This window comes from Dermacentor andersoni, chromosome 9, assembly GCF_023375885.2.
Source record: "Dermacentor andersoni chromosome 9, qqDerAnde1_hic_scaffold, whole genome shotgun sequence".
In the NCBI taxonomy this organism is placed as follows: domain Eukaryota; kingdom Metazoa; phylum Arthropoda; class Arachnida; order Ixodida; family Ixodidae; genus Dermacentor; species Dermacentor andersoni.
The window spans coordinates 35,587,397-35,614,921 of NC_092822.1; the positions used below are offsets into that span (position 1 = coordinate 35,587,397).

General features: G+C 43.7%; 3 protein-coding genes across 3 annotated transcripts in view; 2 read left to right on the top strand and 1 right to left on the bottom strand.

Annotated features, from left to right (window-relative positions):
- The window catches only part of Tgs1 (Trimethylguanosine synthase 1), a 32,383-nt gene extending 20,994 nt beyond the window's left edge, over positions 1-11,389 (top strand). The window contains exons 8-12 of the mRNA XM_050175533.3: positions 508-642; positions 2,249-2,380; positions 5,578-5,791; positions 6,118-6,196; positions 7,902-11,389. Coding sequence (XP_050031490.1) covers positions 508-642; positions 2,249-2,380; positions 5,578-5,791; positions 6,118-6,196; positions 7,902-8,009 — 668 coding nt within the window. The 3' untranslated portion in view covers positions 8,010-11,389. The remainder of the gene's footprint in view (positions 1-507; positions 643-2,248; positions 2,381-5,577; positions 5,792-6,117; positions 6,197-7,901) is intronic.
- nmdyn-D6 (nucleoside diphosphate kinase 6) lies at positions 11,342-19,145 on the bottom strand. Its single transcript, XM_050175553.3, has 6 exons — positions 18,971-19,145; positions 18,484-18,586; positions 16,222-16,261; positions 16,043-16,126; positions 14,968-15,044; positions 11,342-13,250 (listed from the first exon to the last, which is right to left on the bottom strand). The coding sequence occupies exons 1-6, from the start codon at positions 19,046-19,048 to the stop codon at positions 13,081-13,083; spliced, it is 552 nt and encodes a 183-aa protein (XP_050031510.1). The 5' UTR covers positions 19,049-19,145; the 3' UTR covers positions 11,342-13,080.
- Positions 19,146-19,444: 299 nt separating this feature from the next.
- LOC126527681 (WD repeat-containing protein 18) lies at positions 19,445-27,239 on the top strand. Its single transcript, XM_050175540.2, has 3 exons — positions 19,445-19,798; positions 22,140-22,538; positions 26,564-27,239. The coding sequence occupies exons 1-3, from the start codon at positions 19,481-19,483 to the stop codon at positions 27,176-27,178; spliced, it is 1,332 nt and encodes a 443-aa protein (XP_050031497.1). The 5' UTR covers positions 19,445-19,480; the 3' UTR covers positions 27,179-27,239.
- The last annotated feature ends 286 nt before the right edge of the window (positions 27,240-27,525 follow it).

The following is a 27,525-nucleotide window of genomic DNA, read 5'->3' on the forward strand; positions in this document are numbered from 1 at the left end:
TTTATTTGTTTTATTTACATTATTTCTTGCACAGTTCAGGCAAACTTCAAGCAAGGATAATATACTTGGAAACAGTGTAAAATATAAACTGGACCCGTAGAGAAAGACGTCTGTGTTTCTGTCCTTAAATGTCACTCAGATATTGCACTACATGGCTATTCGCCCAGCCTCCAGGTCTTGCTTTGTAAGGTAATTAAGCGTGTTGTGAAATTGAATGTGCCTTATATAGGAAGTGAAGAAGTGTCCAGTAGTGTAAATCTGTTGCTCATGCACCACCTTGTAAAATCTCAGATCACATGAATGGAGAGGTAATGTGTGGAGGAGTGTTGTGGCCAAATGATACCGTATTGCGGAGAACCAAGCAACATGATTAGGAAAATTCATTTTCATTCTTAAGTGTTCGCGCGTTTGCATACACGGCACCAAGTCCAGTGATTCTAGTGTCTTTATGTCGAGAAGCCAGTCACGAGGACTAACAGGTATGCTGCTGTCTGGACTGCTGTGCAGAATTGCTTCCCATTGGCTCCCCTGGCACATCCACAATGCCGAGCTACATTCGGGACAACCCACACTTGACCAAGTACTGGATGCAGCGGTACAGGCTGTTCTCCAAGTTTGACAAAGGCATTCAACTGGACGAAGGTAAGGCTTTGTGTTGCTTCATTTCTGTTTCGGAGCCTTGTTTACTTGTGGCAGAATTCTTGCTTTCTTTTACTGCATTTTACGTAAACAAAAAAAATTGCAGCAGAACTCATCTCACAATTACTGTCGATGGCAATGCGAATCGCATTCAAGCAATGTAGCGACAGACCATATTCTTGAAGTCACGTTTATCTAATGTGTAGTGTTAATTCTGAAACTTTCATTGCTTCGGCTATATGTCACATACTCCAATATCATCTTGCATTGCAATGGCACTCACTTGCCAAGGTTGCCCATGAGCATGGCAGCCTGATAACAATTGTATGACGCCGACGCAGTGATGATAGAATTACGAAGAAGGAATGATGGAACAGCAAAGGTGGTATAACAACGACTGCATAGTGACAATGAGGTGCCAATTCCTAAATTATGCGAAAGTGTAGTATTAAACAACAGCATGATGATGACGACAACATGAGGACAATGAGATGACGATGGCTTGATGACGACGGCGTGCTGACAACCGAATGAAGAAGCTGGAATGACGATGATGGTACAACCATGGCGGCAGACGACAACGGATGCATGATAGCATATGTATAATGACAACGATGCAATGACTACATTGGTATGACAACGGCAGCATAATCAAAATTGAGTGACGACAGCATGATTCTGATAGAAAGACGTCAATGGAATGGCGAACATAGTATGAAATGGGATGACACTACGGAAGTGATGACAATGATTAAATGGCAGCGTAATGACGACGGCATGATGAGAGTTGGATGACTACAATGCAGCGACCACGAAGGCATCACGGCCACGAACACATACCTAGTGGCCCAAGCTATTAGACAACTGGGACCACTGGGTCAGAGTAGAAGGCCTCACAACGACAGCATGACGAGTCAAATTACGAAACTGTAATAAAGATGATTGCATGGCCATGACTGCATCACACTGACGGCGGGACAAGAAATGCATAATGACTGTGATGACGACGGCCTGACGAGAGTCAGATTCTGGAATCACGAAGATACAATGACCACGAACCCATACCTAGTGGCCCGAGCTATTATGTAGACAATGGGGGCCACTGGGTCAGGGTAGTAGGCATGACGGCGACGGCATGACGAGAGTATGATCACGAAGCTAGAACGACGACAGTGGAACAACCACGACGGCATCGCGACCAGGAGCACACACCTATTGCTCCTGTACAACTTTCATGTCTGTGTAAAGTGCAGACAGTTTGTTCATTGATAAAAACAGGTGTCCTAACTTAAAGCTATTAAATGTAATATTGCTTCAGCCCCTAAAAATGCTTTGCCAGGGCTTTGGAATTCTTAAACACTCCTAACTTTTTTTTAAAGAAAACTGCTATGAGTCTTGCAGGACTTGCAATCCGTTTGTTATAAATTGGAGTGCAAGGAAGAAGTTTGATACAAGCACGGCACATCGCTTCACCCTCTGTCGAAGGAACAAGATGTTTCTTTTTCCTCTTTTTGGTGATTGATAACATTGGCAACACCCAACCTTTTGGTTGGTTGTTATCTAGGCTGCAATCTTCCCATGACTAACAAGTCTACTCTTCTGTGCCCAGAGTCCTGGTTCTCTGTGACACCCGAAGGCATCGCCAAGCACATAGCAAAGCGCTGCAAGGCGGACGTCGTCATCGATGCCTTTTGTGGCGCGGGAGGCAACAGCATCCAGTTTGCCCTGGCAAGCTGCCATGGTGAGTCACTGGTTCCTAGACATAAGAATGTGGCAGCTTTTCATCAACGAATGTTGAATCAAAATATTCGGGTTCCTTTACAGCTATTTTCACAAGTGTGCACAGACTCAGCCATCTCTGCTTTGATTGCACCACTGCCGTTATTTTTTCCCACAGTTATCCGCTGATTAGAAAAACAGTCAAGATCTTACATGTCTGTCAGTCATTTATTGGTCAACTTTCTGAAGTAGAGTTGTCTTTATTGTGGTTTGTTTTTCATTTGGTGCTTGACCCTAGTCCTTTCCTTGTGCATTTATGCGAATTTCACTCAGTGACCCCTTGGCCAGAGTGATTAGCTCTAATGGGTTTTTCTCAATACATTTTTTCAGTTACAAGTTACTGCTAATTTTTCCTTCTCTTCTCGTCATTGTTGTATTTTCACACTGTGTTCAAGTAATGATAATATGTTGCCTCTGCAGACAGGAGGGCAGTTTATTATAGCCATTGACAAAGCGCAACAGAAAAGCTTCTCATGATTATTTTTATTTCGAAAGAGAAAGAAAGAGGATCAAAGGAAAGGAAACCAAATGGGTGGACCTAATATGTTGAGGTGTTGCTTACGAGGGCCATTTTTTTTTCAACCTCTGATAGGCTATAAATAAACGACAAGTTCATCTAAAACAATAATTTTATTACCAAAAGATTAGTACAGTTACGGTTGCTTTTCGACATAATCACCAAAGCGATTGAGGCATTTGTCATATCTGTGGACAAGCTTTGCAATACTCTCTTCAAAAAAAGTTGCCGCCAATGAATTCAAGTAGTCCTTGACGTTGGTTTAAAAGCGCTTCCTACCAAGCCACGTCTTCAGTCCAGGAAAAAGATGAAAGTCACAGGGTGCTAAGTCTGGACTGTATGGCGGATGATCGAAAATGTCCCATCCAAATTGTTCGAGAAGCCGTTGAGTTGCTCCAGCAGTGTGTGGACGGGCATTGTCATGGATCAGAACAACTCCAGCGGTCAGCTTTCCTCTTCGTTTGTTCTGAATGGCTCTACGCAAACGTCATAAAGTTTCACAATAAACAGCTGCAGTGATTGTGGTTCCGGGCTCCATAAACACCACAAGCAACACACCTTGTTGATCCCAAAACACAGTAGCCATGGTCTTTCTGTTGTTGAAGGTCTTTTGAATTTCTTTGGTTTGTTTGGTGAATTTGAATGCATCCATTGTTGTGATTGTCGTTTTGTTTCCGGTGTGTCGTATTGAATCCAGGTTTCATCCCCAGTCACGATTGATTTCAAAAGGTTGTCTCCTTCATCCTGATAACGCTCAAGGAACTCCAAAGCTGACGCCATTCGTCGAGTTTTGTGGCCGTCCGTCAACATTTTTGGGACCCAACATGCACAAAGTTTTTTGTAGCGTAACCGTTCAGTAACAATAGAGTACAAAGCAGACCTTGAAACTTCTGGAAATTCCGTAGATAAAGCAGTAATGGTGAATCTGCAGTTTTCTTTAACCATTCTGTCAACTCGTTGAACCAGGTCATCTGAAACGACAGATTTGCGTCCTTGGCCCCCTTCATCATGCACATCATTACGTCCATCTTTAAAATTTCGACACCACTCACGCACAACACCATCACTCATGAAGTTTTCCCCATACACTCGACTCATTCTCCGATGGATTTCTGCAGCACCATGGCCTTCAGCCTGTAGAAAACGAATAACACTTCGCAATTCACACTTGGCGGGAGCAACAATAATGGCAGCCATGTTTACGTGGCTGTAGCACAATGCCGACTGACGCCTGAATGTCAACAATGGCGGAGTGTGTAGTGCGAGAGCTGCGCAGTTGCCATCAACGCATGTCCGCTTTCTGCTGCCCACGTAGCGCCTGCACGGAGCAATCGGAGGTTGAAAAAAAACGGCCCTCAAAATATTTTGATAATCTACAGCTCTGTTAACTCATTCACTTGTGAAATGTAATTTTACAATGATGGTTTATTGATTCATGGAATTTAAAGGAGCCCTAAAGAGAAAAGTCATTCAAGCTCTATTCTAGTCTAATCTTTATAATTCAAACTCAAAGGTGCCCCAAAATTTGTGCAATATAAAGAAAGCTAATGGAATAGAAGTTGAAGCCGCACACTAAGCCGCACACTAAGGAAAAATTTGCGTATAACTTGCCCTCCGATTCTTAGTGTTATATTTTTGGTTATATGTGCCAAAATATGGCACTTGCAACGGAAAATGGGAGCAGCAGCCATTGTATAGTTGCACTTCTGCCGAGGGCACAATCGGCAGTGCAGTATGTATGTTCAGGTTAACTGTCGCAAATGCTTATGCGTTGGAATTACTGGGTGTTCTTGCACATTGAAATACACATCAGTGTAACAGGACCACAGCACTACTTTGACTTGATGAGATTCAACAGTAGTAGATTGCCCAACTACAATTCCAAGAAGAAAGGTCGCTGTTGCTCTGAGAAGAGGCTTGGCAGGCTTAAAGTTTCCGCATCAGCTCACTTTGACTTAACGAATTTTGACGGTGTTTCTGCAGGCTTGGGTAAAATATGCGCTACAGTGCATTCTTAACTTGCAAAAGGCTGAACTTGTACTGTGCAACTATTGCCCACATAAAATTTTTTAAAAGAAAAGGAAGTATGTCTTGAAATCCATGAGATCACACTGAAGTACCAGCGCTGGAGTTTTGGCACGAAATTCGAAAAATGGCACTTTGACCTTCATGTTCTCTTCTAATAATAAACCCATCATCAGAAAATTGAAAATGTGGAATTTTTAGTGAATTTCAGTGGAAAATTATTTAGTGTTTTCTGTTTAGCGTCCCTTGAGTGATAGCAAGAATGTGGTTATGAGAGACATTGTTGGGGGTTGACTAATTTTGACTACCAGAGGGTTCTTCTTGGATTCCACTGTCATCGTAATGTGACTACTAGTATGGCCGGGAATTGAACTCACTACCTTTTGCTCAATAACAAAGCGCCATAGCCACTGAGCCACTACTGCAGATTGGTATAATAAATTCCAACATTATAATCAGTATAATTAAATTACCAAAGCATTTCAATCACGTGAACTGTGGTTGTCTGCTCTACTATCACTGTTTCGCTATATAACTAATTCACTTGTGGTTCATCATCTTACGGTGCTGGTTTACTCCAGCATAGCCACCAATTGCCACCATGTCTTCCCTTGCAGTGATAGCTGTGGACATCGACCCCAAGAAGGTGGAGCTGGCACGGAACAACGCATCTGTGTATGGTGTGGCGGACAAGATTGAGTTTATCGTTGCTGACTTCCTGGAGGTCGCTTCGCGACTGCGTGGCGATGTAGTCTTCCTGAGCCTTCCATGGGGAGGGCCCTCGTACCAGTGGAAGGGAACTTTTGACCTGAAGGACATGAAGCCAGACTTATATCCTTTTGCTGTTCTTGAAGGACACTAAAGGGCAGCAACGTAATGTCAATTTAGACATGTGAAGTACTCTTTCAAAACTTTATTGTCGTTCATTTGGCAGAAAACAGTTAGCATTGTGTGTGCCATCAAATTAAAAGCTTCATTTTTATTGGGCAGGTTAGGCACTAGGCAGATTCATAATGTATTGAAAACATACTAGCTAAAGCTTTGACATTTTTTCAAGTGAACTAAAATATTCAACTCAATTCTGAATCATCGCACACCAATCGTAGTAGCATGCTGGTCCTGTGCTCTTGAACTTCTATCCTTAACTCCTGTTACACATACCAGACGTTTGCTCTCTCCAAGAAAATCAGCAGCAACATTGCAATCTTGGTCCCAAAGAACACAAATGTTGACCAGGTTAGTATCCAACCGATACTCAATGAATAATTTTTGTTTGAAATTGCTGGCACCTCTGCACATCTGCCAACTCTTCCGAATTTTCCAGGAACGTTATAAATTTGAACTCTTTCTATGATTTTACAAAGGTGCATAAAGTTTTACAAAAACTAAATTCTGTTTGCCAGAAAAAAAGAAAGAAAAAAGAAAACAGAAAAGGCTTTGCTTGCCAGTACCTGAAGATACCCTTGGAAGTCTTTCGATGGTGAAAGCACACCAGAGAGCACTTGTTTCGAGCAAATTTGTGCAGACAAGTTCCAGAAGCAGGCGAAATCAGCAACAGCAAAGCTACTGAAAAAAGTCGCCTTGATCTAGAGACAGTTTGCTCTCGTCAGCTTGTGCAAGTTTGCTGCTGCTGGTGTGCTGAATCTGATGGTAAATCATCTTTATTAAAGTATGTGTGTCTGTATCCACAAAATGTGTCTGCAAGGGGAAAAAAATGTCTGCTATGACTCTTTTTTCTTTTTTTTTTGTTGTGTAGCAAGGTTTTTATAAATTTTAATGTTCACTGTTCGACAGCTGTGCATCTGAATGGTGTTATTGATTCTGATGAGAGACTAGATTGATGTGCCAGAGAATACAACTGCGCTCTTACATGCATGTGGTAGTTATTTTGTATGATCCAGCTGAGTGGTTAAAATGCAAATTTCTTGCTAGCTATTGGACTTGCATACGTATAGGTAGAGTCAAATTAAAGGAAAACACCTGGACACAGAAACAAATGCTAGGTGGCATCCGAAACACGCATGACATTTTGTTACCGGGCACTTTTAAATATCCATTGCCTCGTTGTCATGCTGGTGAGTTGATACCACTAATAGGTGTTTCTTTGTGACCACCTGCACCTCTGGCACTCGAATCAAGTTCAGTGCAGTGTACAACAAAACCTGGCTTTAGCTTTGCAGTTCAGCTTGGGCCATCGCACACCTTGCATGTCTGGTGACAAACGGTACACGCCTGCAGTGTTTCCAACATTGTGGCTCCCGAGGTGGTGGCACACCCTGCTGTGATAAAAATGGAATGTCTCAATCCAAGAGGCCATGCAAAACTGTTGCACAAGGAATGCTTCACCTTGGTGCCATGGAATCGCACAGTTCTCAGTAAAATTAGAAAGCTTGCGTATCGCTTCCTGACCTCTTTTAATGCGACGAGCAAGCCACTCTGTAGTGCAGAGCCGTACCTACATTTAATCCCAACAACTTTTCGTGCCGTGTGCCATTGGTTTCCATGACATTTATAAGTGAAGGAAGCATTTCGCATGGCTACATGTTACATATACATATGTGTAGCTATATATGTGTAGTTACATGTATGAAGCTATACAAATATATTGGTCATGCATGACGCATATGTTGGTCATGCATGATGATCACTGCACTGCTGATTCTGCTGCGAGCACGGGAAGAAATTTGCAGGCACAGTCGGGTGTCATTTTAGTCAAGCACACCTCTGATATATTAAAAAAAAATGTCATGTAGTATAGTCCGTGCACCGTGGAAGTTCAACTTATGAATCTTATATAGTTCATGCACTACAGTTCGAAAAAATATGGCATATTCCAGCTGTGTCTGCAACATGCGTAACTCGGCTGGCTTGGCTTCTACGGCTTACAGGACGTTCGTACCTCATACCGACTGATGCTGACAAACTCCTCTGTCTCTCGCAGCTTGTCCAACTGGCCGGTCCTGGAGGCAAGGTCGAGATCGAGCAGAACCTGCTACACAACAAGATTAAGACCATTACTGCCTACTTTGGCGATCTTGTTGCACATTGAGCCGGCGGTTACCCCTTGCCAATGCACCGCAAGCGCTGCAGGGAAGCTTGCACATTACTGACCACCGTGCCCCATTCACTTGTTTGGACAGTTGTAAACAAATGTCAGCTTTTACCGTTCACTCATCAGCGACGAAGGATCACACGGGAATTGCCACTAGCAGTCTTGTCTTGTGTAACAACACATCTGGTGTTTCCCGGGTCTCTAATACAATTGTGTATATACTTCAGTATAGGAGATACTACTGGGGCACACAGTTGAAAAGCCATGTTGTGTTTTCAATGTGTCTGGTGGTCTTTTTAGGAGGCAGATGGTGCTATGCAGTAGCGAGTGCCAGAAGTACCAGCATTGTGTGCACATAGTTGTGTGTAATTTTAAGAAACATAAATGTTAACAAAAGAAGTGCACCTGTGTATGCCATGCAGTAAAGATTAACTTAAAGTAACAATGGAAGAGGGGGTACAAAAATAACTGAACTTTTTCTAAATAAACTTTTCTATTCACTTCTATGGGAAAAACAAATTATTTGCCTTCAAAGTAGTCTGCTTGAGTCCCAGTGCACTTGTCAATTTGTTTTTTTACACTGCTCGGTGCATCCTAGGAACTCTTCATTTCTGATGCTGTCGAGGGCCACCTGCGAAGCTGTTTCTACGGTTGGCACATCATTGAAAGGCTGCCCTTTCAAGTTTTTTCATCCTGGGAAATAAAAAGAGCTCACAGGGTGCCAGGTCTGGGGAGTAGAGCAGGTGGGGAATGACCGTCCATTGCTGTGATACCAGATAATGCTGTTCACTTGGCGCACTCAGTGCGTGCAGAAGCATTGTAACAATGAAGAAGCAGCTCACCACTCCGCCACAGATCTGGTCATTTCCTTCAGATATCCTCTCGCAGGCACCTTAAAACCCCTAGGTAAATCTTTCGATTAAAGGTCTGTCCATCTGGGACGAACCCGCAATGGACCATGCCCTAGACGTCGCAAAAGACGAATCAGCATTGTGTTGACATTGGACCAAACTTGTCTTCTTTTGTGGAATCTTCCACTGACTTGACCATGTGTGGTCATAGCCGTAGCACCAACTCCCATCACCTGTTATCACCTTCCACTCAAGATATGGGCAGTTGTGGTTTCATTTTTCAAGTCTTTAGTCATCGGCAGCTGAGTTTGTTTTTGTTTCTCTGTGAGTAGTCTGGGCACGAATTTTGCTGCAATTAGCCTCATCTGCAATTCCTCAGTCAAAATTCATTGGCATGGACTCCAACCGATGCCTGCATCCTCTGATAACTTGCCGATTGTCATTCAGTGATCTTGGTTGATCGTTTCAAGCATCAACTCAACATTTTTGTCTGCCCAATAGGTTGAAGGGCGACCCAAACGAGATTAATTTTCAATGCTCATCTGCCATCCTTAAATTGATGACACCAGTTGTAGCCTTTAGTACGACTCAAGGTTTGTTCCTTGAAGGCTTCTTGAAGCATTCCATGCATTTCCGTGAATGTTTTTCCCAAAAGAAAACAAAATTTGATGCAGACATGCCACTCCTGACAATCACACATCATGATTTCGCATGCATGTCGTGGTTAACCTCTTCAAAACAAAGCAATGCACAGAATGGCTTCTACGATTACTTCCTTCAAGGCACTGATAGCAGAGGGCTATAACTAGCCACACCTAGTGGTGGGACATGGAAGTACGTCCATGAGAGGCATGAAAACGAAAGTTTGGTTTATTTTGTACCCCCCTTTGTACACACAATAGTACAGAATAATAGTAAAAAGCAATAGCTTGAAACGGTATATGGGATGTATATTTTAGTCTATTCAAAACATACAATAATAAGTAAATGTACCAAGTTCGCTGTTTACTTCAGGAGGTGAGAAAAGACTAAATTGTAAAGTAATTTGTATTGAGTGTCAGATAGCCAGCATATAAACTAAATAAGCAGCAGCGCATTTGGCTTCCAGAATAGTGTAGAAATAAAAAGCTTCAAACATTACAAATGCCTCAAGAATTCGATGAACATATAGCAGCAGCACTGCTGGCTGGCATTGTGGACACTCGACACCTGCTTCTCCAGTGCCTGATTTTTGCATTGTTGATTTACTGTAGATAATAAGAAAGTCATACAAGAATCAGTAGCAGCGAGATCTACAGATGCATGGTATTGCCCGAGGCTTGCTGGATTCGCATTTTCAATTGCAGAGTTCGCTGAATACGCGAACTCGTCATTTGCAGCATATAAACAAGGAAAGTACTGATGCCGAACGTGTTGTGTTGTGCAAAGCAGAACTCAACTTCGACACCCGTTCGAAATAGTGCAGGACCAACAAGCTTTGCTTGCAGCAGCAACCTTGCTTATAGTGGTCACCAAGTATCAACTAATGATATGACGGAGCTCATTTTGTTTACACCTCATCACTAATACTTGACTTACATTGTCAAATCTCGACGACTCCCAATATACAGCCGACCACAAAAGCTTGCGGAACATAATTCCTCGATGTATGTGAATTACTTGTCTGTGAAGGCATGGTGCTTCTAATTTAGTAGATCACTATGCAGGTTAGAAAGGCTCAGGGCCAGGCTTTGCAGAAATTCGTTTTTTTTTTTTCGCAAGTCCCGTGCTTGTACACTTGTGGCCGGCTATGTCTTGTTTAGTCATTGATGGCACTATTTCTACAGACTTGCTGTATAATATTCGGGAGTTACATGCTTCACTCCTGAATAGCCATGTGTATTTATGTTTCTCTACATTGTTACTGGGCATTAATACTTGCTTCATTGCTAAATACCTTGTTTATGTCGTCAGCCTTGATGTCTTCCAATGTACGTCTTGCGAGGTCACTGGTGACATACAGCAGACTGTTATAGTGTTTAGCAATTAGTTGTCATGCACTGAAAAGGATGTTTAGCGAGTTTTTATTTCTTCAAGTGTACAAAGCTCACTCCCAATTATTCAAGCATAGTTATATAAATATAGTTAGTTATCTTCTTACAGGACCTTGAAGCTTTTATCATGCGGATGCTCAAAAACGGAGCTCCGTCCACCTCACAATATTTTTCTGATGCAACACACGGTTGTCGCGATTCTTCAATAATAAGCTCAAGCAAAATTTTCAATGGGGGGCATTGTAGAATGTGTATTTTTTTAGCGTGGGGTGTGTAATCTTAGCAACAGGTAAAGTGCTAAAAAAGCATTTTTTGTATTCTTTGAGTAAGTTGCGGCCTATATACAGTTTTCTTATTTGCTCATGTTGTGTTCCTTCTTGTATGTTTCAGTGTTAAGGACGTGCACTTGTTGTTTTGAAATACCATGACACAAATTTGGACAATGTTGCGGTAATGTCAATAAATATTTATTTCATTGCTCATTACACAAAAATATGTCTTTTCTCATTTTCACTGTACACTCCTCTGGCATTATGGCACAATTGATGAGCACTCTAAGGCACTAAAGAGTCGGCAACTCGTGCCAAGAAATCACGAGCAGCATCTGCCTCCTTGGTATCTAAAACCAAAAACCAAAACAAGTACATAAAAAGCAGTATCTATAATGCAGTAAATTGGTTAGACAAAATTTTGTAGCCAGCATATTTTTGTACAATTTACAATTGTACATGGCTAGGACTTTCACTTAATGCAAAAAAAAAAAAATTTTTTTTTTTGAAAGTGTCATGTTAGCACTCCTTTAGAATTCACTATACGTTGTTGCAAGTTATACACGGTGATAATGGCAGTTAGAATGCTTGTGGAGGGAGTGTGAGCAGGTCACCAAGCAGTCATTTACCAGTCACTGAGCTGCTTGGTAAACCATCTGCTGTTACAGTCATTCCAAGGTCTGGAGTAAGGAAACCGCTACCCTGTGCCACTCTCCTCTTCTACTGATTTCGACACCTCAGAACTTGATCCGAAGACAGTAAGCAGTGTCGCTTTTGATGCATTGTCTGTGCAGAAGTAATAAATAATCTCATCCAGCCCGAAGTCATGCAACAAGCTTTTGTCGTACATCTGCCTAAGCTTGCCCATGTTTCCATCTGACATTTTCGCACAGCTTCGGCTATCAGGGCCTGTATGACGTATCAAATCCATCCGCTCAATTCTATGCCACTCTTATCTATCGTTCACAGCCGGCCGATTGCATTGACAAAGCGTGTGGAGTGGAGCTCTGAACCCCTGACGAAGCGCAACAAGGGATGCCATTGGAATAGAATTGTGATGTCATCTCTGCCCTGAGCACCAGTGTTGCCTACCATATTTTGCGAATTTTCTCTACAAACAACCCAGAATATTCTTACACATATCACAAAAGTGGTGATGCATTGAACACCAGGGGCACAATGGTGTCTGGCAAGAGATCTAGAAACATTACGTTAGAATAGTACCAATACACTACTCGGTAGGATGCGATTCTAGTGAACATCGCAGGTGTTGCAATTGGTGGCTTGGTGGGCAAGTCGGCAAACTTATTGAGCAAGAATGTTGTTTACACTGTGGTAGTGCTCAGCCAGAGGTTAACAAAAAGTGCATATATAAAAAACAGTGCGGACACTTGATACAGTAGTCCTACAGAAGCAATGTGAAAATCTTGTATATATAATACAAATCCAAGTGTAGTACACACAAATCCAAGTGTAGTACACAGGGCTGCTATGGAGAAGCGAAATAGGAACAGAAATAAAAAAGGAAGTGATAAAAATTTATCGATACGTCGTGCGACTGAAAGACAGCACTGTTCTGTGGGAACAACAAAAGCTTAAACCTCTAAACACATTAGTACATCAATGTAATAGAAGTAACTTTGATGTGATCTAGTGCAAAACTATAATATGCTGTGTGCATACTATACGCAAGATTTTACTGTATATACTGCTGCTGGTAAGTAGGAGCCAGTGCATGTCAGCAGTGTACATATCATAATACGTAGTTTAGTGACCAAGTTCGCAGACTTGGAACATTGATGGTGTCAAAACGCTTTTAAAAAGCAATACTAAGAAATTTACAATACTAAGTTTTCACAAGGATGCATGTCACTGAGCTGGTAATGAGGCGCTCGGCACGACACAGAAACGAAGCTTAGGTGCTCTGTTGCTGTTCCTGTTCGTCGACCACTACGTGCTCGCATCGTTCTAGGTCGAAGAAGAGTTTTGCGCGGCGCCAGCGTTGCTCCTCGTTCAGGTACCACATGTCCTGGTCAAACTCTGGGAAGAAGAAGCCGATCTCGCGCCTGGCTGAATCCTCAGAATCTGCAAAGTGCATTGATAGGTGAGCTTCTGTGTCAGTGCTATCGAGTGTCAAGCGTGCGAGGGATACAAGCAGGCAAAGGCCGAATGCCAAATTTATTTCAGTAGGCTCAACGGAACACTAAAGAGAAAAATTATTTGAGGTGTGTCACTAGATTACCCTTCTACGATGCCAAGAAAGTAGCCCTTGCCGTTAGAAGACACTTGGCAAGCCAGAAAAGAAGCAAACATGAAAGCTGGTTGGTGCCACCGCCTTGAATTTTCCACACCAGCTCATCGTGACGTCATGAATTTCGATGGCGTCAGCTTAGGCATGATAAGATTATGATCGGTAAAGATAGCCAGACATAATACTCTAAAGGAGTCAGAAAATAAACTTGGCGAGTTTCAAGAACATTCACAGTCATGCACCTACATAACAAAGAGCTTGGGACCTCTAAACTCCTCCGTTATACAGGTAATTTCGCCGTAAAGATCGCACACTATACCACTCACAATAATTCTTCATTATACAGGTCATTTCACTGTAGAGGCATTCAACTATGCTAAGCCACAACATTCCAAATATGAAAATGTCCTTTGAAATCTGTGACGTCACACTGACATACCGACACTCAGGTTACAGCATGAAATTTAAAAAAACAAGCAAAGAAACTAAACCTTGACCTTTATTTTCTCGTTTTTTAAACAATGTATTACCAATAAATAAATGACAGCAGAGTTTTGAAATAATACTTCGTATGTCTAAACTAATTTAATGTTTTATTTAGTGTCCCTTTAACACTATGATCCTTTAAAAGGCTGACGACAAAATAATTTTGGACCACGTAAAGAGCCTAGCTTTAGTTAGTGTACGGTCGACCATAAAAGTCTGCAAACCTTGGGATCTCACAAAATTTTCAATTTCTAAGCAGCCTGTAAACAGTAGCCAGTAAAACCATACATCACAATGTTGTTCGCATACACTAGCAGAGGCTGGAAATGCAAGTACCAGGCTGTGTTGTGAGGTTGCGGATATATTCAGCTTTTTCTCAGACCTTGTTGTCCGTAAATTTTTGTGGTCGACTGTACATATATACAGCAGTCCCCGTCCAAAATTTTTACTTTTCAAATATCAGTGGATGCGTCACAAACAGCGAGCAAAAACAAACATTTTTGTTACTGAAACCACAAAAAGAGCGCTGTCCTTGCAGCTTGCCACAAATTACGCTCACCACAAAACACAGAAAAATGATGCATGGGCATAACCTCTGAGATCACGTGACGTTGGCAGCATGCTGAGAATCTCGGAGGCCATGGCATAGTATTTCCATCATATCCACTGTCTACGAGGCGCCTGCGTAGTGTGCTTAGGTGCTACTTAAGCGCTGTTATCAAAAAAAAAAATATGACAATTACCAGCCCAGCAGCTCTGCCAAGGTTGCTTCAATATGCACTATTCAGTTATGACCAATTTAATAAAAGTGAAATTTTGTTGCAGTCGGCCTCGAAAGCCTTTTGCATCATGTGACCAGCCATATGGTGGTGGGGTGATTTCTCGCATTACTGAAGTTAGTCTTTGCCACATCTTTCGGGTCTACATGTGTTCCTTATATAAATTTGTATAAATTTATCATCAACAATAATTTTTTTTATTCAGGCTTTTCATAACAACATTGAGGGTAAGCCCTTTTATTGGGTGCAGCTTAATTTCATGCAGGATGGTTAACATGACACTGACCTGATCCATGGCCAGCGTTCCGTGTGTCTGTCAGGCCAAACCTTGCACGAATGGAATTGGGGGCATCGTGAATAGCCCTGCAAGGTTAGAGCCTTAGTAGACAAGCACAATTTTCCGGAGAACAGCCAATAAAAAGTTGAGTCATGTGTTTGTAAGGAGTTTCTGTATTGTCGCTTATTTTGTCCCATGCTCTGCAAAACTTCGCAGTGAGCTGCATGAAAATACTATTAATATCTATTAAACTTAACTCAAATATATAAATATATACACGTGTGTGGGGGTGTGTGTGTATGTGTGCGCGTGTGTTTACATATATGTGTGGAATCATTTATCTGTACATCCTCCACATTGTGCATGCTATGCTGTGCCATCCATGGCAAGTTATCTTTTCATCCACTTTCATCTCCTGTTACCTGCTTCATTGTTTGTCACTGTGTGATTATGAGCAATGACAAATCAAGCCCTTCAGATTCCCCTATTCTTCTATATTATTCGTTATATCCAGTATTTGCTATAAGCATGTATACTTTATGTGCTGATATTGGCAAGAAGCATTCCAGATTTCTTCTTTTGTATTTGACAATTCGTTATACTCGTGTTTGTTGCCTCAAAGCTAAACTGTACTGTAATGTACAAGGACGATGTTTTGTTACAATGCAAAGAAGTTTTTGAAAAGAAAGCAGTGCACTACCATTGCATTTCAAAGTGGGAAACATCACTGAAGTCTGCTAGTTGCTTTATTCGCATTCATCATGGAGTGATGCTCCCTGCAGCGATTTCCATATGTGCCCGCTGTTGTACTCTAATCTTCATCAGTGTATTACTTTCGTCTTAGTGACCTATCATCTCATTCTTTCTTTTCTTGCCTTCGTCGTATCTTTCATTTTTATTCTGTCCCCTCCTTTCCGAATAGTAGGCAGGCATTGTGGCCCTTCTGGTGGCAGTTGGCAGCCTGCTGTTCATTGCTTTCCTTTTCTCTCTTTCAATTGTACAGATTTTTTCAAACCAAATAACATTTGAATAGGATTATCAAATGGCTTCGCTTGACGTAAAACATGAGCAAAAGCTATCTTACCTGAACACTTGGGTTGGCCCGAGGAGCGTACGCCACTCTTTGATGCCATTCTCTTTTGCCAATACATGGACTGACAGTGGCCCACTAGTGATACAGATGGCATATGAAAAGCATGGACTGGGTTACATGACTTGATTTTTCTGGACAGCACAAAACAGTGAAGCATGCAGGGTACATACCTGGACATAAAGCTTGCCAGCCTCTCGAAAAAGAATTTCCCTAAAGCGCAAAAACAAAACAATTGTACCATATTAGTTTTCGCTCCTTGAGTTGGCCAGCCTCTAAAAAAATAATAAGAAAAGAAAAAAAAATGAATACACTTTTAAAATAAAACAGAAAACTGCATAATAGCACAAAGAAAAAAGAGAACTAAAACACCGTTAGAAAGACGTTTTTAAAGGTTCATATATTAGTCGGGCAGTGTAACAGCCATGCAATATCAAGATATGGACAACTTGTAGCTCTGAGTCAACATGAAATTGAGGCACATTAATATCTGCTATCATGCCAGTGGGCAAATGCAAAATTCCAGGGGAAAGAGGAAGTGCAATTAGTCCTAGGTTTTTTATTATTCTGGCTTGAAAAATCTTCACAACAGTGGTGCACTGTTTATTTCTCATATGCATTGTCACTAGCTCTCATTTGTGTTCTTTTATTTCTTTAAGCCAAGTTGTTTAAAGAAAACACTGACCAGAAAAAGAAAGATAACCTTGTGAGTAAGTTCTTGCTTGTTTCGTGCTTTTTAAATCCTACAATGCGTCTTATTGATAGTTACGCTATAGTCATTCGTACTAAGATGTGGCAAAAAATTCATGTGGGAACCGTTGTTTTCCATTACTACGTGAGCGCTAGCAATACAAGTGCTTTGTTGTCGGGCTGGATGCAGTGCTTTCCAAGTTTCCGTAAATTTTTGGCATGGCATCTATTAAACATTTCATAAAGTTGAGCACCTATTGTATGCATCGTACCATTTAGCTGTGGACATTTAATTAGCTGCTTCACTGAGGTTTCATTCACTTAACATAGACAATATTTTTTCATGTCCTACTAATCTATAAATGCGTGATAAACTGTCAACGTCATTGTTGTCTGGGCCGTATGAATTCCTCGCTTGCTAGGTCAGACAACGTCGACAGCACCGCATTGGTTGCATCATCCCGACTCGCTTTGCATCGAAACCGGATAGCACCGCCACAGCAGTCATCGACCGCAACTCTATCCCCGCACGACCTCTTCAAAGACGTGCGCGCCGGCACGATTCCGGGCTACGAGGTGACAATTGTATCGCATCGACCGCAAAGTCTGAAGTCCTTGCGCGCACTTATCCCCGTTCCATTACTCACGCAACCGGATATGCACTCGGGTGCGCTCCGCGTATATTGACACTTCGCTTCTGGGAAAGTGTGCGAATGGGGGTCGGGGGAGGAATGACTTCGGTTGTTGCAGAAGCGCAGCGCGCGGTGGTCCCGAAAGTAGTGGGTGTCAACTTCATTGTCACTCCGCTCTCTTATCTCCTCGACAGGATTAGAAGCTCGCCCTTAAGATGGCGTACACAGGCGTGAGTAAACAGAGCAGCGGGACGCACGCAGCTAGAGCACGTGTGTTTCGGAAGAAATCTCGGCGTACGGTTAGAAGATGTGCTTGTAGAGATAACGCTAGCTCCGCGCATCGTCTGCTGGAACGCGTTCAACGCGCGGTAGGCCGGCCGGCCGGCCGGCCGGCCCGGCTTCGGGTCATCTTTGATAAGCCATTTTACTCGCTTTTTCGGGAAAGCGGAGCCCTAAGGGAAACACGCTGTGCGACGCAATTAGACGATACGCGTCAGTTTTACCTTCGAAGAGTGTCGTCGCGTCGGTATACGAGGACCAGCGCCGCGTCGTGCAGAACGCGACACTTTCGAAACCCAGGAGCAGGCGACACGTTTGGTCTAGAAACTGCCGCACCACGACGTCTAAGAGCCGTTTGCTCGCAGACTTTAACCAAGTCTGTTAAAATCTGGCCGAAAGCTCGGAGCAGGTGACACGTTTGGTCTAGAAACTGGTGCACCACGTACGACGTCTAAGAGCCGTCTGCTCGCAGACTTTAACAAAGCCTGTTAAAATCTGGCCGAGCACGAACAGCGCGCCGTGGAATGGTCGTTTAAAAGGAAAGAAAGCACTGTTTTTATTTTATTTGTAATTTTTTTCTTTGAGGGGGGGGGGGGTGGCGTGGGGTTGTTTATTCATTTTCGCGGTAACTCAAACTGAAGGACCAGAGCTTTTTTTAGAATCACTTAGCTTGACATGACGGATGAGGCGAAACTCACAATGAGAGAACAGCTGTTTCGCAACATATGTTGACTCGGGCTTGCAATCACGCTTGCAAATGGAAAAATACGTACAGTGCGAATTTACTGTGAACGTACGGAAGGAACTGAGGCGATACATATTTATCAACCCTACCTTGATGCTCGGCGTAGAATTTCTCCATCTGTTCTCTAGTGTAAGATCCCATCTTGCTCTTGACGAAGATGAAATCATTCTCCAGGATCACCTGCCGAACAGCCTGTGCGAAATTCAGATAAGTAAACGCCACAGGTTTAGATGGCAACTATCGCGAAAACCAATATCTTCGAGCTTCTCCACTGAAATAGCCGCTCGAAAAATTGTTTACGACAGCCACGAATTTCAGAATAACGCCAAACAACGAACAGAACACGAAAATGAATCAATAGAAAAAGCGCGTACGTCCCTCCCTTGTTTAACCGCGCATACTGTCTTTTTTTTTCTTTTTTCTTTCGCGCTATTCTTGCCGAAAAGCGTACGGTCTTCAGGGAGGTGGCGAGTCAGCCGTCAACCGCGCTAATTGCTCGCGTCAAGGACACTTCCTCTCTGGGCATTGGGCCGACCGATTAATGGTTCCGAGAAAGTTCGCGATCGCCCGTCTCACCTCGAGTTTCATGGGGATCTTGCAAACATCGGGCTTCAGGATCGCCAGAGTCAGCTGCAGCTTTCGCGTGATGCACATGGCTTCTGTTGATGTGACAAGTGGCGACCTCCTTGACTTCCCGGCGGCGTACGGCACACAACGAGAGAGAGCGCGCGTGGTAAAACAATCTGCACGTGCGCGCTGCGTGCGCGCGTGTGTCTTTCCACGCATCTGCCGCGCCTAGCGACCTACTGAGCCAACGCACATACGTGCCAACTGTCACGGTTGCAACTTCTATGTTTTTGCACCGTTTGCGCGTCGAACAACGACATCTGCCTCGTCGTAAACATGGGTGGCAGTTCTAACGCGCAACAACCATCCTCGAGTCCCACAGCGGCCGGCGGTTCACGTCGCGCAGCCTTGTATGTTTTTAAAATTGGCGCATCACTACAGGCACCTAGCGGAGCTTTTGGTGGTTCGCCGTGACGAGCAGGGCTAAACCGGCTGGGCGCGTTTGATGCAGCGGAAGAAATGGCGTCGTTCGAATGCATCTTCACGAGTGACGGCGCCGGCCAGTTGTGGAACACTTGCGTGTGGGACATGGTGTCGGCGTCGGTGCTCTCGCAGTACAAGGGAGGCGCGAGCAGTCCGCGTACGCTCTGTCTGTTGGGCTCGGACTACGTGGTCGGCGCGCAGCACGACAAGCCGCTGCTGCGGGTCTGGTCGCTGCAGCGTCGCGATCAGATTCAGAGGCAAATCGTGTGCCCTGGCAGGGTCTCTGCGTTGGCGGCGTCTCCGGACGGCCTGTACTGCGTGGCCGGTATAGGCGACAAGATCTACCTGTGGCAGGTGAGCGCTGTCGCTCGTGCCATGCTCTCGTAAGCGCGCACGTGCTGGTGGTTTCTGGTTTGACCGCGCGCGCGATATCTCGTTCGTGTACCGCACGTCGCCGGAAAGTCGAGCGGGTTGCCACTTGTCACATCAACAAAAGTGCAGTATACTACAATTCTTCGACAGAAGTGTGCGGCAGTCGCCTTCGTGTTGTGTGAAGCTACAGGAACTGCACGGCATGTGGGTTTCTGCTGTCACCGTTCCCAACTATTGGGCAGGATAGGCTGGGCGAGTTTCTTGTGACGCCGAGCTTAGTGTCACCAATACAGGAGGCAGAGGAGGAGGGGGAGTAATAGGTGACATTAAGCTCAGCGTTACCGAAGAAAAACGCGTAGACGCACGCGCCTCGTGTAGCAGTACACTGTGTTGGTACACTTGTTCGTAGGAAGAGGAGACGCCAGAGGCGTCTACGTTTGCCTCGCGACTGACCACAGATATTTTTGAAACGCTTCAACTGAAGCTGCGCGAAAAATGGTCGGAGAAAAATGAGGCAAGCACCGCATAAAAGGACAGAGCGCTGACTGCCAACTGAATTTTATTTGGAAAAGGCAACCAACATTTTGTTCACGCACACAGAACGAGAAAGTGAGCATGCGTGCGTGCAATGCAATGCTATCACGTCTCTGTTTATAATTCACACTCTAGCATGGCGAGCGACAGTGTGCTAACACGCTTGTTAGCAGCAGCCACCATGTTCATGAAAAATGCCTCTCTGATCTCGCAATCCTGCTCGGTTTTTGCCTGCTGTAAATACCTGCTCTTATTGAGGAAAAAAAAAAAAAAGAGTGCATGTGCACTCTTTACAGTGAACTGCGAACACTCTGCTGTACCCATTTTAACTTTTTTTTCAGTCTTGCCTTGCACGCTCATTGACACATGTTTTGTCTTTCTTACGTAAACTTTACTACAGCTTAGCCGAATGTCGTATATACCGCTCATGCACTGTTCGTAAACCTTTTTCTTGTGGTTGGTGGAACATGCCGACAGTTTCTGATTTCGCAAAAGGTTGCACAAATAGAAAGCTTGCAGGAAGCATTAAGAAAAGTAGAATAATGACGTTTACTTGCAATCTTATTTATATATTGTGCAAAAGATTATGTACATGAGGAACTACATGCACTGATACTTTCACCTTTTCATTTTTTACTTTGGTAATTGCTTATGAGCTTAAATTTTTTGTAGAAGCACCTAAAACATAGATGGGTCAAAGGAATTTCAGACATCCAGTGTCTGATGGTCACTTTATCAGGGTTGTAAGGCTACCCTCAAGCTGTTGCTCACATGATTGGCTGTCTGAATAAAGGTAGAATCAATGCACTGTTTCGTGCTTCCTTAAGAAATGCACTGTTGATTAAGTTGCGATGCATGCTGTTGTAGATTTAGGAAATCTACTTAGTCCAAAAGTACATATGCCAAGCCAAACACACTTGTTGACTAGAAGAAAAATGGAGTAGTTGAATATCCAGAAATTGAATGCTACTGTTCTGTGGCCATACATGTGAAAACAAGACTCCAGAAAGGCTAGTAACATTAGCCCCGATGGTGTTGGGCTGCTAAGCACGAGGTCGCAGGATCGAATCCCAGCCGCAGCAGCTGCATTTAGACAAGGGGAAAGTGCAAAAACACCCGTGTACTTAGATTTAGGTGCACATGAAAGAACCCGAGGTGGTCCAAATTTCTACGGCGCACCTCATAAACAGATCGTGGTTTTGGAAAGTAAAACCGAATAATTAATTTTTTTTTAAAGTTTGCCAGTTAATTAGTTGCTGTATCGTGAGAAGAGATAACTGATCCTTTTATAAGAATTGCCACATAATCACCTACATACCTCTGCATGTGAAAAACAGGTCATTCCATTACTTTCATCAATTCAGTTGATGGAGGATATTAAAGAAATTGCATGAAAAGGGCCATTGCACATAAGCAGGCCTCAGTCATGATGGTCAATATATCATAAATCAGTCATTTTGCAATGCTATGACTCTGCAGTTGTGTGGAAAATGTGTGCTACCCTCGTCTTCCCCTCCCTTCATGTTGTGTCTGCGAAATTTTTATTAATTTTGAAGTTTACATACTGGCAGGTATGCTAGAACATATGCCAGATGAATAAAGAGACGAATTCATGTACTGTCCATCATTCTCATGCCAGCTAAATGATCACAATACCAGAATTCCTTATATTACTTTTCCTAAGAACTTCTACAGCCAAGATGGTATATGAGAACATGACACCAATGCCATGCTGCAGTTTGGGCATATTTTCTATTGCAATAGAATGTCTCTGCTGTTTTTGTCTTAGGTCTCATCGGGTGACCTTCTCGCCGTGGTGAGCCGTCACTTCCAGCTGATCACGTGTTTGCGTTTCACCGATGATGGTGGTCGCTTCGTTTCGGCGTCACGGGACGGCCAGGTGCTGGTCTGGGACCTGGCCGAGGTTGCCTGCACCGCCACGCGGGGACCCGCCGAGCCCATGCACGCATGGTCGCAACACAGCTACGACGTCACTGATGTCCACATCGGTGCCCTGGGCGGGACACGTTGCTACACCTGCTCGGCTGACCAGACGTGCCGTGTGTTCGACATTGACAGTGGCGAGCTGCTGGCCACCATGGTGCTTGACGCCCCGCTGACGGCGGTCGTCACAGATCCGGCCGAGGACCGCATCTTCGCCGGTTCCGGCACAGGGAAGATATTCGAGGTGAGTTCTCATCAGTTAGCTGTTGATCACTGCGTGTGGAAAGAACTGTGGCCATTATTTGGGATGTAGAGTTAGAACTCAAAATTTGATAGCTGTGTACATGAATTATGACAGTGTATGACCTTCTTTCCACAATACCAAGAAATAGCTCTCCTACCTCAAGAGGAGGCTTGATAAGCCTGAAAATAAGCTAAAAATATAGGGACTAGTTTATCACTAGTCGCCAGCCACCTTGAATTCCTGCAACAGCTTGCCATTAATTTTGATCATGTTTGCTCACTTCTAGTAATGTTATATCTGTAAAAATTGACAGTACTGTTTGTAAAGGAGCGTTAGACTGAACTTAGCAAGTTTTGAAAACTTGCACAATGGCTGAAATACAGGAAAATACTAATTTGAAATCCGCAATGTCATGTTGGTGAACCACCACTAGTATTATAGCACAAAATTTTAAAAACGAACTAAAGATTAATTTTTTAAAAATTTCTTCAACCTCTTTCCACGAACGAAAGAATACTTTGGCAGTCTAAAATGATTTACTTTTCTTTTTTCTAGTGATCCTTAAAAAGCACAGCAGTATATCGTAGGCAAATGAGGCCAAAGGCATATTCACACTTGTGCTTATTCACTTTGGACTATTTTTCAAAATGCAGTTAGCTAAATAATAATTACCCGCCGTGGTTGCTCAGTGGCTATGGTGTTGGGCTGCTGAGCACGCGGTCGCGGGATCGAATCCCGGCCACGGCGGCCGCATTTCGATGGGGGCGAAATGCGAAAACACCCGTGTACTTAGATTTAGGCGCACGTTAAAGAACCCCAGGTGGTCGAAATTTCCGGAGTCCTCCACTACGGCGTGCCTCATAATCGGAAAGTGGTTTTGGCACGTTAAACCCCATAATTTTTTTTTTTTTAATAATAATTAGGTTTAATTATGGAAGTTCTGAAATATACGTTTGAGAGCATAAGTTCAATTCGGAGTAGTAGTGGACCGGTGCTCAGACACTATCATTCAAGTTATTCCGATGACATTATCTTTTACGTGGTTCCTTTATCCCTAACTTTATGGAAAGCCCACATAATGTGAAAGAAATAAAGATATAATGTGCATCTGGATTGCAGCATTTGATCTCAATAGTGTTGCCAAAGATCAAAGTGCTAAAAGAGGCTTCAGAAGAGTGAACATCCGAGCATAGTCTCTAAGATCTCATGTGAAAGCCGCATCTGTGCACATGTGTATGCAACTTTACCTGCGTCTTCGAAGCAGCCTTCTGTGCTTAACTAAAACATCTCTTTTATGACGTTTTGCGTCAGTGCTAGTTTCTGCTGTCATAATTGCCGTGCTTGTTCAGCACATTTGGTTTCCTTTGAGCTTCTGTTCTTTGTATACTTTTAAAGTGAAAGCTTTATGTGCCTACCATAGTTATGGTGTTTGTTGTGCCTGCTGCTGGGGGCTATGTTTCTTACTTGAGACACTCTGAGGGTCATATTTGCAGCACTGCTAGTTGAAAATGAAGATAGTAGTCCAACATTTAGAAGAGAAGTACATTCAGCTGCACCGTAATTAATTGGCAACCTACAATTCTGCAGTTTCAGTGGGACAAAATGGGCAAAAAGGCCATCTTTAGTGACACTTTCTTTGCGATGTCCAGTGGTTTAGGTGCTGTAGTTAGTGACAGCGCTGTGTTGCATTTTCTGATTTCTGCTGCTTTTGAGTGACAGTGGAGGAGAGGCCATCTCGCGCGCGGCTTGGTGGAACAGTTGACAGATGCGTCACACTTGTGACGTAAGGTTTAGCAGTCCAACCCTCGGCAGAGTTCTTCTGAACAAAATGGTTTATTCTGCGCCTTTTGAACGTCCCGAGCACAGATCTCTGGATGTTGCCAACCACTCTTGCTGGCGGCACCTTGCGTAGCCTGTGCGACAGCAACCTCGGCTGTTGCCAAAGGCTTGCCACCGAGGCATGTTTACCATAGGTGGTAAGAACGTGACCCGGCCTGAGATACACCTTTTACATATTATGACAATGTACTTTATGTATAGCTTGCAGCGAGTTTTAGCTTGTCCGTAAATGTTTATGTTTGCAGAATAGCACCTGGTTACTGGAGAGGTATGTGGCAGCAACAACGCTGTTAGTGACATCTTGTGACACTAAGTTTAGCCGGAGAGCACACAGAGCTCATACTGCGGTGACCTACCATTAGTAAGATCTTGATGAGGGCTAGTTGGTTCATATTTAGAACTGAGGTTGAACAGTTCAAATAAAACAAGGACATGAGGGAACAAATACCACAGACAAGCGCTTTCTGCCAACTGGAAGCTTATTTGAGAATTTCAAATAAACTTCCAGTTGGCAGTCAGCGCTTGTCTGTGGTATTTGTTTCCTCATGTCCTTGTTTCATTCGCACTGTTCAACCTCAGTTCTAGACCTACCCTATTCTGCTTAACTGCTGGTGTAAAGGATTGGTAGTGATGTGATTGTTAATGTGGAGTCCTTAGATGATTTCCTTCAATGAGAACACTCAGGCGACACAAAAGAACTTCTCGAAAGTATTGTAGTTAGACATAGTGTCACAAGATATCAGTACCAGCTTTGCTACTGCCGTTCACAGCTCTGCTAATCTGTATACGCATTATCCTTTATGAAACACTGAATTAGTAGAGCCATAGACGTCAAGCATCTGCATTGGTTGCACAATCTTATGGTGCAGAGCTTAACCAGAGAAGACACAGAGCTATTAGAAGGTATTTAGCTTTGCATGATTCATTAGGCTCAGTATGCACGAGCCATGATTATTTGTTTAGTGACTCCTGGTTCAGCTACTGTCAGAAAATAAAGGGCCTTTGCAATTCCTGCTAATGTAGAGCCTGTGCTTTTATACAAAGGTAAATGTTGCTTGGTACCAATATTTCGTTTGAGTTTACAGAGGCTGGTATGAGGACCGCAGTTTACAGCCACTTCATTTTTGACTTTCTTTTTAGCACCTACAACCTTCCTTCGAAAAGATTTCACCACGTAATTATCGCACCCCCTAACTTCAGAACAAGTTTCTGCAAAAAGAAAGTGCATGCATTGTGCGAGTAAGTTCTGGTAAGAGTGTCTTGAACCTAAAAGAGAGCGGTTGCCCAGAACAGTTTATCCGCAGAGTGATGCGTTGCTTATGAGACAAACAAAGGAAGTGACCTACTGTCAGCAGTGGGGAAAAGAAACAAAGCATCTGCCTTCCCTACCTGTAGGGGAGGAGGGTAGATGGGGAGAGAGTTAAGTGAAGCACTTGCAGACATGCTGTGGAAGGAGGGTATTCAAATTGCACACAAGCCTTTCACCACACTCGAGCACCTGATGCAGAGTGTGAAATGCAGTAGTTGCCTGCCAATGCATTCTCCTGCACTGGTTGCCTGGTGTCTTATCTGTGTGGGAAGGGAGACTAAAGACTGCCCTGAACTACTGCAGCAGCACAGAAATGACCTCCATTGCTTAGACAGCCAGTACAGTGCTGAACTGGAGTGTGTATTGCCGCTGGAAATTCTGATAACATTGCTGTTGCCATTTCAGTCACATTATTGGTCAGTGGCACAAATGCGACAAAATGTAGCGTTTTATCGAATTTTGTTGCTCCGGAAGCTTTCGTGGTTAGCTGTACAGCTGCTGTCAGACTTAACCCAAGCAATGAATACATATTTCTGCGGTTCAACATTATGAAAAAATGCAGTGATCATCACATGCTTTGGAAAGGCTCCTCACTAATACAGCACATTCAAAGCACCCCTGTGAAAGTAAGCTGGTTCTCTCAACTTTCAGCACCAGCTTGGTAGTACATACAGCAAAAGAGCAAAGATCAGACTAGGATCCAGACTTCTGAGCGATTCTATGCTATGGCAGCCACTGAGTGAGCCAGTGGCTGTCGTCACTGCCCATGCTCTGCATGCCTTCATTTTTATCTGCAACACCCTCCGCAAGAGAGGAAAAAGGGTGGTGTTCAGGTCAAGTGTGATGACGATGGTGACTGTATGTTTCTTTCTTGCAGGTGGCCCTGTACAAGTGGAACACAGGCAACAAGCGACCAGAAGCAACGTTTGTTGGCCATGAAGGCAAGGTGACCTGCCTGGCAACGTCACTGGATGGCCAGCTGCTGGTATCAGGCAGCGAGGACTGCACAGCGCGAGTGTGGGATGTCACCTCTAAGCAATGCATACACGTCCTGCACCACAAAGGAGCTGTTACCAACGTACTAGTCGTCCCAACACCTGCGGCACTGGCATCGATGCGGCCTTCACCACCAACGCTTCCACTGGGCGTCTTCAAGCGTACTACACAGGCTGCCAAGGATCCGAACGGAGTTCCCGTGCACCTGGACTCTGGTCTGGTGAGCATGATTCGTGAGGAGGAGGTGCGACGAAACGCATTGCCACGCATGGACTGGGCTGAGGCACTGCTGTCTATGTCTTCGTCGTCTGCTGCTGGTGACGAGGAAGCAGACGATGACGACGATGAAGATGAGGGCAGCGCTTTTGAGGGGGAGGAGGACTTGAGCAAGCAGGTGGCCATGCTCAAGGAGGTGAACAAGCAGCTGTATAGTTACGCTTGGAACTGCGTTCTGAGGCAGCAACAGGTGACGGGCAGTGATGTGTCATCGCTGTGAATTGAGGTTATCATGGTGTTTGAAGGATTGATGAATAAACAAGGTGATGTGTTCTATGTCATTCACCGTCCATTGCTTTTGGCAAGAAATGTGTATGGATTCGGAAAAGCATTCTGCTGTCATGGTACAGTAGAAACTAATTCATACGTTCTGAAAAAAGAAACGAAATAAAACATACTAACCGGGAAAACATAGGATCTGAAGTCACTAAAGAACTTTACAGACTCACTGTAGTTGACATCTGCATAATGCAAAGCATTGTGAGAATCGCTGCAGTACAAGACTGGCAGGGCCAGAGCAGCCTGAAATGCGCAGTCATTATTGCGACTTCAGCAAACTTACATTTG

Coding starts and splice junctions, on each gene's coding strand:
- nmdyn-D6 (XM_050175553.3), bottom strand. CDS start 19,048: ATGTGCATCACGCGAAAGCTGCAGCTGACTCTGGCGATCCTGAAGCCC. Junction 18,587..18,970: donor AGATCCCCATGAAACTCGAG/GTGAGACGGGCG, acceptor AATTTCGCACAG/GCTGTTCGGCAGGTGATCCT. Junction 13,251..14,967: donor GAACGCTGGCCATGGATCAG/GTCAGTGTCATG, acceptor TGCACTTTGCAG/ATTCTGAGGATTCAGCCAGG.
- LOC126527681 (XM_050175540.2), top strand. CDS start 19,481: ATGGCGTCGTTCGAATGCATCTTCACGAGTGACGGCGCCGGCCAGTTG. Junction 19,799..22,139: donor ACAAGATCTACCTGTGGCAG/GTGAGCGCTGTC, acceptor TTTTTGTCTTAG/GTCTCATCGGGTGACCTTCT. Junction 22,539..26,563: donor GCACAGGGAAGATATTCGAG/GTGAGTTCTCAT, acceptor TCTTTCTTGCAG/GTGGCCCTGTACAAGTGGAA.